The 16,060-nt window shown below is 42.2% G+C and overlaps 1 protein-coding gene across 1 annotated transcript; it reads right to left on the bottom strand.

Annotated features, from left to right (window-relative positions):
• Nucleotides 1-265: 265 nt before the first annotated feature.
• On the bottom strand, nucleotides 266-14,663 carry LOC124284297. Its single transcript, XM_046720367.1, has 12 exons — nucleotides 14,532-14,663; nucleotides 12,783-12,898; nucleotides 12,044-12,179; nucleotides 11,477-11,588; nucleotides 9,924-10,121; nucleotides 9,192-9,304; nucleotides 8,401-8,524; nucleotides 6,826-6,923; nucleotides 4,859-4,935; nucleotides 1,312-1,470; nucleotides 787-942; nucleotides 266-599 (listed from the first exon to the last, which is right to left on the bottom strand). Exons 1-12 carry the CDS (start codon nucleotides 14,618-14,620, stop codon nucleotides 373-375), a joined length of 1,605 nt encoding a protein of 534 aa, XP_046576323.1. The 5' UTR covers nucleotides 14,621-14,663; the 3' UTR covers nucleotides 266-372.
• Between the last annotated feature and the right edge of the window lie 1,397 nt (nucleotides 14,664-16,060).

Genomic DNA, 16,060 nt, shown 5'->3' with positions numbered 1-16,060 from the left:
CAAGTTCTGTTGTCACCCAGGTGTCTTTCTCACCAAAACTATCCATGGAGAAATAGAAGCACATCTAATCAAATATCTCATTCTTTCACACAGTGTGCCTCATTTAAAAGGTTACATATATTTATGTAACCATGGTAACAAGATTCTCAATAAATCACATCCTAAAATCAACTCTACAGCACTATTCATTATAAACTACTATCAAAGAAATATCACAGATCCAACAACGTTGTTCCTATAAGAACAGTAAAAAATATATCCATGTAACAAACAAATCCACAAATATCCAAAGTCATATCACTGTTCTAGGTCAATATCGAGTTCACTGCCAAGTCCATTAGGGGTAATCCTCTGTAGCTATCTGGGCAATGTCTACCCGCTGTTTCCCATGAAGCTGATGAAGTTCTTGGTACTGTCATGGGGAAGCTGCTTGGAGAGCTTCTTCTTCAGGAAGGAACGCTTGCCCTTGTACTTCTTGTCTGTGGTGACGAGTTGTTCAGGGAAGTATCCGTAGACCTTCCTCTTGACCAGCTTTCCCTTCTTGATGTATCCATACACCCGGCCAGCAACAGCAGCTTCAGTCACGTAGATCTTACGTCCTGAAAAAGACAGAATATTATGACCATTTTAGTTTGGTAACCACAACACAGTAACATTATGGCCAAAAACTGGCAGCATTTTCAGAATTTAGTTTAACCACATAAACCAGTGGATGATATTATGAGCACCACTCCAATATTAAATGAATGTGGGCTTTGACAGGTAGAGTGGATTTGTTAAACACACCTGCTTTGAACGAGATCTCATCCTCGGAGCGGGCAGCGAAGTCCTTGACAGCATACACCTTGACCTTCTGTCCTTGTGCGATGTTTCTAATATCAGAGGCTTTGGCCTGCCTTTGTGACTGGTCCTCATCAGAGTCAGAGTCAGAGTCAGAACCCGCTGAAAGAAGAATTAATTCATTTCAGGTTTACTGACATAACAAGTACATTTCTGAACCTCCTAGCCTTTTTACAAAGACTGAAATAGTTCCTGTTTTATGTACACAAAGCTGTTTTAGAAAGTGGTCTATGTTATATATATTTGGGATTGCACTTTCTCAGTAAAGTACAGATTATAGTAATTTTCATCCAACTCAAAGTGCTTATTCTACTCATGATATAACAGCTGCACTTACAGAGGCCTTTACCAGCTCATCCAACACAAAGTGTATATTGTACTCATGATCCAACAGCTGCACTTACAGAGGCCTTTACTAGTTCATCCAAGACAAAGTGTATATTCTACTCCTGATCCAACAGCTGCACTTACAGAGGCCTTTATCACATTCCACGGTTGTCTCCTTCATGATGGGAGCAGCCGTCTGTCTCCTCTCTGTTACCACATTTGGAATCTCCACATCAGGCAGGTAGCGGACATCTTGTGGATTTGGGGTGGTCAATGCCACATGACGGGAATATCTTGTTGCCTCTGGAAGAAAATTTGGTAAGCTAACATTATTCAGTCCTATCACAGCATCACACATTAGAGAGTGAGAAAGGTTCACAGAGATGCATACAGGCTTCATAAGCAGAGACATGTTGCCAACTGATCATAATCAGTCAAATCTGAAATTCAAACCCACAATTTGCAGATCCGAGCATGACAAAGGGAGACAACTATGCACAGTGAATTCAACCCATACAGGATTCCCTTAAGGAATGAAGTTCATTCTGGAACATTCTCCATAATCCAATGTATTTTTCGGAAAACTAAATAACAGAATATGATCAAATTTTATAATATGACGCAAGAGTTACTTTGTCTATACATAGACAAGGAGCAAAACATTCAGTCTGCTAACATGGTTGGTTTGCTGTAAGGTACCAGGACACACATTACACCAGGACATGTCTGTCAGTCAGTCTACCAAGGTGTTCTCCCATCAGAGTACCAGGACACACAGTACACCAGGTCATGGCTGTCAGTCAGTCTACCAAGGTGTTCTCCCATCAGAGTACCAGGACACACAGCACACCAGGACATGGCTGTCAGTCAGTCTACCAAGGTGTTCTCCCAACAGGGTACCAGGACACACAATACACCAGGACATGGCTGTCAGTCAGTCTACCAAGGTGTTCTCCCAACAGGGTACCAGGACACACAATACACCAGGACATGGCTGTCAGTCAGTCTACCAAGGTGTTCTCCCATCAGGGTACCAGGACACACACTACACCAGGACATGGCTGTCAGTCAGTCTACCAAGGTGTTCTCCCATCAGGGTACCAGGACACACAGTACACCAGGACATGGCTGTCAGTCAGTCTACCAAGCTGTTCTCCCAACAGGGTACCAGGACACACAATACACCAGGACATGGCTGTCAGTCAGTCTACCAAGGTGTTCTCCCACCAGGGTACCAGGACACACAATACACCAGGACATGGCTGTCAGTCAGTCTACCAAGGTGTTCTCCCATCAGGGTACCAGGACACACAATACACCAGGACATGGCTGTCAGTCAGTCTACCAAAGGTGTTCTCCCATCAGGGGTACCAGGACACACAGTACACCAGGACATGGCTGTCAGTCAGTCTACCAAGGTGTTCTCCCACCAGGGTACCAGGACACACAGTACACCAGGACATGGCTGTCAGTCAGTCTACCAAGGTGTTCTCCCAACAGGGTACCAGGACACACAGTACACCAGGACATGGCTGTCAGTCAGTCTACCAAGGTGTTCTCCCACCAGGTACCAGGACACACAGTACACCAGGACATGGCTGCTGTCAGTCAGTCTACCAAGGTGTTCTCCCATCAGAGGTACCAGGACACACAATATACCAGGACATGGCTGTCAGTCAGTCTACCAAGGTGTTCTCCCACCAGGGTACCAGGACACACAGTACACCAGGACATGGCTGTCAGTCAGTCTACCAAGGTGTTCTCCCACCAGGGTACCAGGACACACAATACACCAGGACATGGCTGTCAGTCAGTCTACCAAGGTGTTCTCCCACCAGGGTACCAGGACACACAATACACCAGGACATGGCTGTCAGTCAGTCTACCAAGGTGTTCTCCCACCAGGGTACCAGGACACACAATACACCAGGACATGGCTGTCAGTCAGTCTACCAAGGTGTTCTCCCAACAGGGTACCAGGACACACAATACACCAGGACATGGCTGTCAGTCAGTCTACCAAGGTGTTCTCCCATCAGGGTACCAGGACACACAGTACACCAGGACATGGCTGTCAGTCAGTCTACCAAGGTGTTCTCCCAACAGGGTACCAGGACACACAATACACCAGGACATGGCTGTCAGTCAGTCTACCAAGGTGTTCTCCCAACAGGGTACCAGGACACACAATACACCAGGACATGGCTGTCAGTCAGTCTACCAAGGTGTTCTCCCAACAGGGTACCAGGACACACAATACACCAGGACATGGCTGTCAGTCAGTCTACCAAGGTGTTCTCCTATCAGGGTTACAGGACACACAATACACCAGGGCATGGCTGTCAGTCAACCAACCAAGGTGTTCTCCCACCAGGGTACCAGGACACACAGTACACCAGGACATGGCTGTCAGTCAGTCTACCAAGGTGTTCTCCCAACAGGGTACCAGGACACACAGTACACCAGGACATGGCTGCCAGTCAGTCTACCAAGGTGTTCTCCCACCAGAGTACCAGGACACACAGTACACCAGGACATGGCTGTCAGTCAGTCTACCAGGGTTTTCTCCCATCAGAGTACCAGGACACACAATATACCAGGACATGGCTGTCAGTCAGTCTACCAAGGTGTTCTCCCACCAGGGTACCAGGACACACAGTACACCAGGACATGGCTGTCAGTCAGTCTACCAAGGTGTTCTCCCACCAGGGTACCAGGACACACAATACACCAGGACATGGCTGTCAGTCAGTCTACCAAGGTGTTCTCCCACCAGGGTACCAGGACACACAGTACACCAGGACATGGCTGTCAGTCAGTCTACCAAGGTGTTCTCCCACCAGGGTACCAGGACACACAATACACCAGGACATGGCTGTCAGTCAGTCTACCAAGGTGTTCTCCCATCAGGGTACCAGGACACACAATACACCAGGACATGGCTGTCAGTCAGTCTACCAAGGTGTTCTCCCATCAGGGTACCAGGACACACAATACACCAGGACATGGCTGTCAGTCAGTCTACCAAGGTGTTCTCCCACCAGGGTACCAGGACACACAATACACCAGGACATGGCTGTCAGTCAGTCTACCAAGGTGTTCTCCCACCAGGGTACCAGGACACACAATACACCAGGACATGGCTGTCAGTCAGTCTACCAAGGTGTTCTCCCATCAGGGTACCAGGACACACAATACCCACCAGGACATGGCTGTCAGTCAGTCTACCAAGGTGTTCTCCCCAGAGTACCAGGTACCCAGGACACAGTCAATACACCAGGGCATGGCTGTCAGTCAGTCTACCAAGGTGTTGTCAGTCCCACCAAGGTGTTCTCCCACCAGGGTACCAGGACACACAGTACACCAGGACACACAGTCTACCAAGGTACACCAGGACACACACTACACCAGGACATGGCTGTCAGTCAGTCTACCAAGGTGTTCTCCCACCAGAGTACCAGGACACACAATACACCAGGACATGGCTGTCAGTCAGTCTACCAAGTTGTTCTCTCCATCCAGGACACACAGGACATGTTCAACACATATTCCACACAAAACACATCCATGCACACACATCACTGAATGGAGACCTAGCATGACCTGACGAGAGAGAGATTATTTTGAATAGAATTTCTGGAACAGATGGAATAACTAAGTTTCATTGTGCACTAAAGAATATAAAACTCACTTGGTTTCGTCTCAGTTGCAGGATCCACTGTGGTCTGCACAAACATGGTCGTGTTGTCTTTGGCTGGCAGCACTTGGCTGAAACACACACGCATCACTGTCTTGAGAGCTAGTACACATCACTGTGTGGACAGCTAACAGACATCATTGTCTGGAGAGCTAACAGATATCACTGTCTGAAGAGCTAACAAACATCACTGGAGAGCTAACACACATCACTGTCTGAAGAGCTAACAGACATCACTCGAGAGGTAACACACATCACTGTGTGGAGAGCTAACAGACATCACTGTCTGCAGAGCTAACGCACATCACTATGTGAAGAGCTAACAGACATCACTGGACAGCTAACACACATCACTGTGTGGAGAGCTAACAGACATCACTGTCTGGAGAGCTAACACACATCACTGGCTGGTTAGCTAACACACATCACTGGAGAGCTAACAGACATCACTGTCTGGAGAGCTGCCACACATCACTGTCTGGAGAGCTAACACATGACTGGCTGGTTAGCTAACACACATCACTGGAGAGGTAACACACATCACTGTGTGGACAGCTAACAGACAACTGTCTGGAGAGCTGCCATACATCACTGTCTGGAGAGCTAACACATCACTGGCTGGTTAGCTAACACACATCACTGGAGAGCTAACATACATCACTGTCTGGAGAGCTAACAGACATCACTGTCTGGAGAGCTAACACACATCACTGGAGAGCTAACATACATCACTGACATCACTGTGTGGACAGCTAACACACATCACTGTCTGGAGAGCTAACAGACATTACTGGAGAGCTGACACACATCACTGTCTGGAGAGCAAACACACATCATTGTCTAGAGAGCTAACACACATGACTGTCTGAAGACCTCACACACATCTTTGTCTGGAAAGCTGACACACATCACTGTCTGGAGGGGAAGCACACATCACTGTGTGGACAGCTAACACACATGACTGTCTGAACACCTCACACACATCATTGTCTGGAGAGCTAACAGATATCACTGTCTGGAGGGGTAGCACACATCACTGTGTGGACAGCTAACACACATGACTGTCTGAACACCTCACACACATCTTTGTCTGGAGAGCTAACAGACATCACTGTCTGGAGGCGTAGCACACATCACTGTGTGGAGAGCTAACAGACATCACTGTCTGAACAGCTAACACACATCACTGTCTGGAGAGCTAACAGACATCACTGTCTGGAGAGCTAACACACATCACTGTGTGGACAGCTAACACACATCACTGTCTGAAGAGCTAACACACATCTTTGTCTGGAGAGCTAACAGACATCACTGTCTGATGGCGTAACACACATCACTGTCTGGAGAGCTAACACACATGACTGTCTGAAGACCTCACACACATCTTTGTCTGGAGAGCTAACACACATCACTGTCTGATGCTGACACATCATCACTGTCTGGAGAGCTAACACACATCACTGTCTGACTCACTGGAGAGATAACATACATCACACATCACTGTGTGGACAGCTAACACACATCACTGTCTCGAGAGCTAACAGACATTACTGGAGAGCTGACACATCACTGTCTAGAGAGCAAACACACATCACTGTCTAGAGAGCTAACACACATGACTGTCTGAAGACCTCACACACATCTTTGTCTGGAGAGCTAACACACATCACTGTTTAGCTGACACATCACATTCTGGATAGCTAACAGACATCACTGTCTGGAGGGGTAGCACACATCACTGTGTGGACAGCTAACTCACATGACTGTCTGAACACCTCACACACATCTTTGTCTGGAGATCCCATTTGAAATACAGATACCCACACTCTTGGAATAAATTTGTAAAAATCCTTTCTGTAGCAAATCCAATACTTTTATGCCACAGAACTAGTTGTTCATCATAAGTGTTTATCATCATTATAATCATGATACATACTATAATTGTGAGAGAAGGAACTTACACAATGTCGATCTCAACAGATTGGTCCACTTTAGCTGTCTCCTGAGATGACTCCTCATCCTCTGCCTTCTTCTTGGGCAACACTTCAGATGGGTGAGGCTGTATCAGTACAAAATATGTACACGTCATACTGAGGTTAATCCTGATACACAACACCCATACCCAGGGTTTTACCTCGACTCATAAGGTCCTGGGGACCCCCAATTATTAGTTTTATCGGGTCCTGTGAAGTAAGAGTGTAGAGAACTGTACATTTTGATAATTTGATGAGTCTGGAATGAATCATTGATCATATAGACTGGTGGATGAAATGAAGTGTCACAAATGTCGGTACAATGAATAATACTGTGCTTCCCTCAGGACGAAAAAGTGAATTTTTTTCTTCGTCCATTCTCTATATTTGTGGATACTGGACACACATTTACGCGTCGCAAACCCACCCTGCACACCCATCCTTCAATATGTTTCACCAGACACACAACCCCCATCCCATCCATCAACATGTTTCACTGTGCCCAGCCCCCAAACCCCATCATTCAACTATTTCCCCAGATGTACAACACTTCTGACTCTCACAAGCCACCACTATCCTTCCTAATGCTACTCTTATGAACAAAACGCCTCAAACAAACACACACACGCCTGTCCTTCAAAATAAAACACTCACAAGCCAAATTTCTCACACACACAAATACCACCTTTATCCTTCAAAACATTACCCTAAACAAATTCATCATCCCCACATCCCTTAGCCTCATCCTTCATGTAAAGGAGGGCGGTGGGGTAGCCTAGTGGTTAAAGCGTTGGCTCGTCACGCCGAAGACCCGGGTTCGATTCCCCACATGGGCACAATGTGGTAAGCCCATTTCAGGTGTCCCCTGCCGTGATATTGCTGGAATATTGCTAAAAGCGGCGTAAAACTAAACTCAGTCAGTCAGTCATGTAAAGGATCAAAACCTAGGAGGAGGTTTTGATCCAACTTATGAACCAACCGAAGATATACTTTAGATATAATTTTGATATTTGGTATTCACTGTTGAAATCAACTGGGATGCGACTGGCAGCCGACACCTTGCCTTGCATGCTCAATGCACGCTCAATGCACATGCTCTGCACGCACTACCTGTGTCCTGCCGTGTGCTGCCTGCACTACCTGTCTTGTGAGGAACACATGGTTCATACTGACTAACAATCTCATTCTTCACAGCGATCCTTCGTAGCCTAGTGGATAAAACCACCAAGATAATATGCAAAGGGTTGCAGGATCGAAACCAGATATTGGCATTATTTATTGAAAGTTTTTAACAATGTGATATCGTACTCAGTGATAACAACACATAGATAAATCTTCGAAACAATTAATAATTCAAAGTCAAGGACTATTCCTCAGAAAATCCCCAGGATGCGGGCAATTCTGTAGAAAATCCACGTGATGTCATGGAGAATACCTGGGAAACTGCCTGTAGAAGTTTACTCGGTAAAAGGAGAACCTGGCGAGACAACAGAGTAACGTCACTGGAGGTTTATAATGTGTTTACCAACATACACAACACAGCAGCCATGCTGCTCCACTCACCTCTTCCTTGGGGAACTTGTGTTGATACACATAGAACACATTGTAGAGATCAATCTCTTTCTGTAAGTTGTACTTCTTGAGGCGAGAGATTCCTTTGTCAAATAACTGCTCCAGCACTTCATTCCTGGAGTGACAACAATTTGTCATCAGGTTTGAATTAACAAATAATTCAATGTTCTCTGTATCTGATTTCAGGCATTCCATAGTATGCAAGTGTAGCAGGGTGTGGAGCCTAGCGTTGGGAATTGGTTAAAATTTCATAATTGATAATTGGTTCATTACAACTAATCAATCATCGAAGATAATTGGTTAGCGTTATTTATGAAATTTTCCTGGTTGTTTGTTAATACAACCCCAAAAGAAAGAAAAACATGTAGTTTTTCGTGTATCTTTTGCAGATTGCACAAAATGCAATCTTTAAAGGGTGACTAGTATGTTAGGAACATAAATTTCCTGAAGTCTTCAAGACAACTTCAATCATGACTTAAAACAAGCTTGTAGCGCTGATGAAATGTAACAGACAAAACCAACCTTGTGAAAAATATTGTTAACGCAAACAAGTGTTCCAGAATTGTTTGATTTTGATTATGAGAAAACAAGATCGATTGCTTGGTCGTTTAGTCATTGCGACCAATCTTCGATAATTTCAATTAATCGGACCACCACAAGTGGAGTCACCCTAATGATGACATCCTAACCTTGAAATTTAATGGTGTTTAGCACTGTATGCTGTAACATCTCGATGAGTGACAACCAAAACAATATGTATGCTAAATTCTAAAAGTACCTACCTGTTGAGCTCTATTGTTTTGCTGCTTTGTATCATCAACATCATCACATTCTGCACGTTCTCAAGGCGAGTCCTCTCATAAGCATCTGAATCCTTCTGGAATGTTTCCATATGCTGAAATGTTGGAGAACATACTTTTCACAGCACATAAATATGCACATTAGTTATAATAAATCTGAAAGTGATCATATGACTCTAATATTATGATCAAAAACTGTTGATCCCTGCTCACCCAGACACCTCATTGTTTGATGTGGCACAACTCCAGACTTCTCGACCACAGCTTTAGCTAAAGGTTCATTTACCTCACTCAGGTATATAATGTTTGTCAGTTGATATATCCATGGACTATGAACACTTTTCATTTTGAACCTTAGTATACAAAGCGATTATTCAAGAAAACATCACAGTCAAGCAATGGCAAACATCCACCTATGTATTAAAGGTTTGGTTGTTGTTTAACGGAGCACTCAGCAGTATTCCAGCTATATGACGGTGGTCTGTAAATAATAGAGTGTGGACCAAGCAATCCAGTGATCATTGGCATGAGCACTGATCTACACAATTGGGATATGATAACATATGTCAACCAAGTCTGACCACCTGTTAATCGCCTCTTACGACAAGCATGGGTTGCTGAAGACCGATTCTAACCCGGATCTTCACGGGTACATATCGTCTGTATAGTTACATGATCGTAAAGCATGAAAGAGTAGATATTTGATGTCCCTACTTCAATGAAAGTCGTTCGTGTTGAGTTTTCCTCTTGCAGTTTTTGTCTGTAGGATTTCCTGGCCCCGTCAGCATCACCCTCCAGTTTCCGCCAGTAGCCCAAGAGTTCTCTGAAGTTGGTGTGGGGGTCAGGATTGACGTCTGCTGCATCCATCTGTGGTTTGAACTGAACCATCTTGTCTTTGGCCAGGAAAAGGTCCTGTAAACCAAGGAAGCACTGAGAAAAGAACATTTCTGTTTTCAGTGTGAATCTGAGTTTTGAGGTACTATCAATACAGTAACAGTCAGAGTGTGTCGTCAATTTTCACCATGCATGAAAGAGACTGATCTTGTCTCACTGGACTGTTCGATGTATGGGGTGCTGGATCTGAATGATCCCTGCTATAGTATAGAAATCTGGGCACCCCTAAAATCAATACAAAGCAAGCAAAACTGGAGACTATTCTTCATGAAAATAATATATATTATACAGAATGATATGTCACTAGAGTTGTGACAATATATCGTAGTATCGATAATCGTGATACTTTTTCTGACAATAAATATATCGATACTTTTTTCCGTATCGTGATATGTATCGTTGACCTTTAAATTGTGAATTTTCACCAGAAATTGACGGTTATGTCAAAATTTACACTGTTTCTTGTTATCAAGGTAAACTTTTTTAAAGAAAATAACTAAAGATAGCATATCGGGACATGCATCGTATCGAATCGTATCGTCCTATGATATCGCGATACGTATCATATCGTAAAATTTCTGTATCGTCACACCTCTATATGTCACACAAACACTAATGGCCGGCTGTCTATATGAACAGGTTGATGTAATGACATGATTGTAAATATAAACACCTTCATACAATTTTCACTAGTCTAATAGAAGGAATATACAAATAATGGGAAACTGGGGACCAATATTACCTTGATTTTTAGTATTATTTACCATCAGTTCAGTTTTCGATTCAGTAGTTTATTGTGATTCAGTCAGGTATTGACATATCAAACTGTCTGATAATACAAACCTCTTGGCTGGTAAAGTATTTATGCTCAGCAAATTGTTATTTCTAGTAAAGGATTGACAGTTTATCATTTGCTTATTTTTGTTACAAAATAGACATTTGTTTGCCAAAATATTGTTTCTCATTTTTCTTATGCTCTTTGTGTATTGAAATGAAATATACTGAATCAAAAGGTTTATACAGTGATACTTATCATATCAAAATGATGGTGTATTGTGCCAGCTGCAACCTTCAGTACATATCTCACACTGGACATGTTAAACCTCTGCTTATGATACATATATATATGTGAGTAGATTACCTGCTCCCCCTACTTCATACTATTCCTGATACTGATAGAATTAAACCACTGTTATCACAATCAAATTGGGGATTTCATTTGTGCTCAAACTGTGAACACTGATAACCCTTTGGGTACTTTAAGTTGACTGTAACATTTGAATCTAGGCACCCAGTTATACTGAAACTGTTGGGGCAATGACAAGAACTCCTTGAAGCTCCTGGTTTATTTCATAATTTGTAAAGATACTCACCTCTTTGAGCTGATCAATCTCCTTCTCCTGTTTCATCTGTCTCTTCTTTGCCCTTTCATAGAGATGCTGAGTGGCCTTCCTTATAGCATTAACATCTTCTGAGCTGATGTAGCTGGGATGAAGATGGTCATGCATCCATGAGTCGTTCTTAATTTTGTCAGTCTATCGTAGAGACAGAATTAGGCAGATTCTCTATAGAAAATGTCTATTCATTAGTATCCAAAAACCCTACAGGCTGGATCAAATTGAGTAAATATCCTGAATAGCCAAAGAAAACTATGACACCCAATGGTGATGATTACAAGTAGTAAATAATCAAAGACTCAATTTTTTCTGGAGCCATGGGCTAAAGTTGGGCTTAATAGTTTCAAAAGCTGAACTTGTGAATAGCTGCAAGAGCTGACAGCTTTCTTACCAATAGTTAAAACCTCATAGGAAGCTCTAGGCCATGTTGAAATGTATTGCAATATACACACAACATAATAGTATCTGGAGAATTAACCAAAGTTCTGTTGTGCCAATATGACCTTGATCATATTCCATCCATTACAGTTACAATATACTTACCTTTGAAGGGTCCTAAGGGGTCCGTTGTTTGCATACATCTGGGTTAAATATTGGGAATGGAGATCCTCTTTTTCCTTCATGGATGCCATCCAGACATCAATGACAGCATTCACCTCATCGTACACCAAGTTGCTGCCTGTTTTGTACACAGATACCAGTATACAGATTCTCCTTTCACATGTACACAATAATACCACAGGGCTCGATTTAAGAGATTTGAACCTACTTGCACCAGGTGCAACCTAAGATAAAAACCTAGTTGCACTAGTCAAATTCCAGTTGCACTGTTTGTATTGCAATATGTAATATCAGAAATATGCTATTGAATTATTTAGATGTTTTATTCAGAAGTTTACCCACTCAAAAATTGACTTGCGCCTGGTGCAAGTTAGACTAATAACTAGGTTGCACTTTGTAATATTGGGTTGCACCAGTGCAAGTAACAAAGCACTAAATCGAGCCCTGTACCAGTATACCAATATACAGATTCTCAGGACACATGTACACAGAAACAATCAAACAAGCATGTGATAGGAGGATGACTGAAAAGCTGGAGGAGGAGGTGAGGGGGGGGTTTAGGAGGGATCTGAAGTTGGGTGCCAGCCCCTCAACTATTTCCATGGCACAGCCCTGCTGGAGATGATTCTGGGATGGACAAGACTGACAAACAAAGAACCAAACAAATCTGCAGAAAACAATATTAGATTCTTGACACAAAACTCAAAAACTCATGGCTTACCAATCTGAGTAAGGGCTCTTGTCTTCCACTTATCATCAAACTCATTGTAGATCTGGCTAATTTTCTTCTCCACTTTGGCATAGTCTGTCAGAATGTGATGGAGGACATCCATACACCTGGAAGTATATCATAATCTTACTAAACTACTTGACACATCAGTTTATCATTACATTTATAGCTTGGTTGCTCATTAACAGGACCATTCTAATTCAGTTAATCCTCTGGGTTAAAATTCAATCATATGTTCTAAAGTTTTCAACACAAGTAGAGTCTTAAGCATATTTAATGTTTCACTAGTACACATGGATGTAGCGTTTTGTTGTACAAAACTATCCCAATGACCCATTGGACATTATATTTAAACAAAAGACCATCACTTTTGGTTTGTTTTTGCACAATTTCTTTTACCTCTAATTCATAAAACAACAATTGTGGTCAAAGAGAAGTAACTGCTGTTGGTGGTTCACAAAGAATAAATTTGATAAGTTGTCAGCTTAAACAGTGTTGATCTACAGGATGGGAGGTCTATTTGCATAATTTAAGTGAATAAAAGAAGTCTTAGTATATGGAGGATCTTTAACATAGATAGGGTTAGACATGGCCACTAGTCTGAATATATGTTTATTTATGAACTCAAAACTTCACAATATATATTTGCTTTGACAAACTGTGTTTATTGATAATACGGATAATACATCTATAATGACCATCAAATACTCAGCTTATTTAATATTAAATCATGCCAACATACCACAGATGTTTGCCATCTGTTTTGTTAAACATCTACACTAGAAGGGAAATCCCTCTGACCTCATATCATCGCCTGTATATAATCAGGGAGGGACAGGAAAACAGTGGTTGAAAACATGAGCACCAATCAAATCTGAGTTACAATGACACATAATAACAAAAAGACCACTCAGTCGTCTAAAGTTTCTTTGGAGAATCACGCAGAGGCGGTTCTGGGAACCTATTCAACTGTGGGCCTACTTGCACAAAACTAAAACTACTGAAGCTGATACTTACTAAATCCAGCATATAACTAGACGTCTTTGCACTATACTTGGCTGGAATACGAGTTTATTCATATGAACTAATACTTACTAAGTTAGTACTAAGATATAGATCTATATAGTTATAGCGAGTATATATCAACAAACAATAAGCTAGACATACAGTCAACACTGTCTCAGACATCGACTTTTTGTCGGTCAGGGTCAAAATATCCTGCTAGATCTACTTTTGGACTTTTTTCCAGATTAAACTGATAAAGATCTTGATGAATGTCACAAAAACTATGAATTTTGTCAGCCGCTAAAACCCTACATGTCAGAATGTTTACTTCTTATCTATGTCTTTCTAAATCTCCATCAGTATGTTTTCTGATCATCAACTGTATCTATATAGTGTTGGTCCTAATTGTTCCTCAGTGACACAGATGTTGACTGACTGACTGATTTTGTTTTTACGCCGATTTTAGCAATATTCCAGCAACATCACGGCGGGGGACACCAGAAATGGGCTTCACACATTGTACCCATGTGGGGATTCGAACCCGGGTCTTCGGCGTGACGAGCCAACGCTTTAACTATTAGGCTACCCCGCCGCTCCCACAGATGTTGATGTTTCGGACACAGATCATAGGGAGAAGAATGGTTACCAGTCCATGATCATGTTAGCGGGACTGCGCAGAATGTTCACACTCACAAAGTTTAATTCATTTAAAATCGTATTCACGGAAATACCTACCGTGGTCCACGTGTAAATCTTTGAAGCGATGCTTCTGTCGACGCTTGGCAGGATTTAGGCGGTTCCATGCGCTGATCTGCCTGAGCCATGTTTGATTTTTGCGCCCTTACGACTCCCTAATCCTTTCCTTATAGAATCCTCGTGGATAATAGCGGTCGCTAGGCGCGTCACTGGGGACGGGCATTATCATTGGCTGAGGCAAGCTCCTCGCATTGATAGCGTGGAAGAAACGGTAACACGCGCTGATGTAGAGCTTGGGAAGTGCACGCATCCCATAAATGGATCGATCGATACTTCGTTGTAGACCGACAACTAGATTAACATCTCATGTCTGAAATGAAAATATTTTAATGAACAAAAATCCCAGTTCTTAAATTATTTCGGTAAAACATAACAACAAGAAGCACAGAGACTTTCTTCATTTTCAGAAACCGGAGACTACAAGCCTAATCACATATTATGCCCAGACTTGAACATTTTTGAATGGGTTGTATTGGATATACATGTATAACGATCAATCATGTATTTAGCTCTATACTCTGTCTTGATTCCCATTAGGGCCCAAACTGACAGTAAATAAGGTTTAATCAGTAAACTCTAAGTCAGATTACAAGCGTAAGAAATATAACGGTAAAAACAATTTCGTACACAAGATCAGACAGTTCTTAGACGCACTTAAATTACTTTCTTGTGTGTATTGTGTGAGTGGCGCTAACACCTGGTGTCATCTCTGATTTTCAGTTGTGCATTGATATACTATTCACACTTTGCTAAGGATCAAATAATTGATTCAACAGAAAACTATGATGTAGGGTCTAATTTGGTTTAAATATCCAAGCTTATTGTAAGCATGGATCCTAGGTTTCAGTATGTCATTGCATCTTGTGGATCCCATACCTGCTATTGACAGGTGTTGTGTACTTATCAGTGATCCGTGCCATGATTTACAAAATGGTTGTTTGGTGCCATTAAAACCATTTTTATGGTTACTCATGTATCAAGTGCATGAAGTTAGATTAAAGTGGCTGTTTGCCTGAAGAAAGGTTACCATATTATTATTTATCCAGTTTTAAGGATACAATTTAAAATTATAAATCTACGTTTAAGTAAAGTTGGGAATTTTTGTGATCCTTAGCAAGGTGTGAGTAGTATACTATTCACCACTATATGACTGTTTATTGGCGGCATGTATGCTATTGGTGTCAATACATGTACTCAAACATCCAGGTATTCAATTTCCCTTATCAAGGGATAAGGCCTTCGCTTATCATTACTACGGCTTCAAGGTATAATTTGCTATGACGTTGAACAGTCACACTCTCACTGACGCAATCTAGGGGGCAGTTATTCATATTTATTAGTTAACATATGTATGTTTTTTCACGTTTGCTTATCAGACAATCATTGATTTTGTACATCACATGCAAGGGGTGGGGGTGGGGATCACTTACTTTGTACATACATTTCGGGAAGTCACATTGTATACATGCTTCTCCATAAAAATCATCATCACCCCCGCTAGCCATAAA

Source organism: Haliotis rubra, unplaced genomic scaffold (genome assembly GCF_003918875.1).
Source record: "Haliotis rubra isolate DU_JTF1 unplaced genomic scaffold, ASM391887v1 Scf333, whole genome shotgun sequence".
NCBI classification, from domain to species: domain Eukaryota; kingdom Metazoa; phylum Mollusca; class Gastropoda; order Lepetellida; family Haliotidae; genus Haliotis; species Haliotis rubra.
This window is presented reverse-complemented; position numbering and strand designations above follow the sequence as displayed.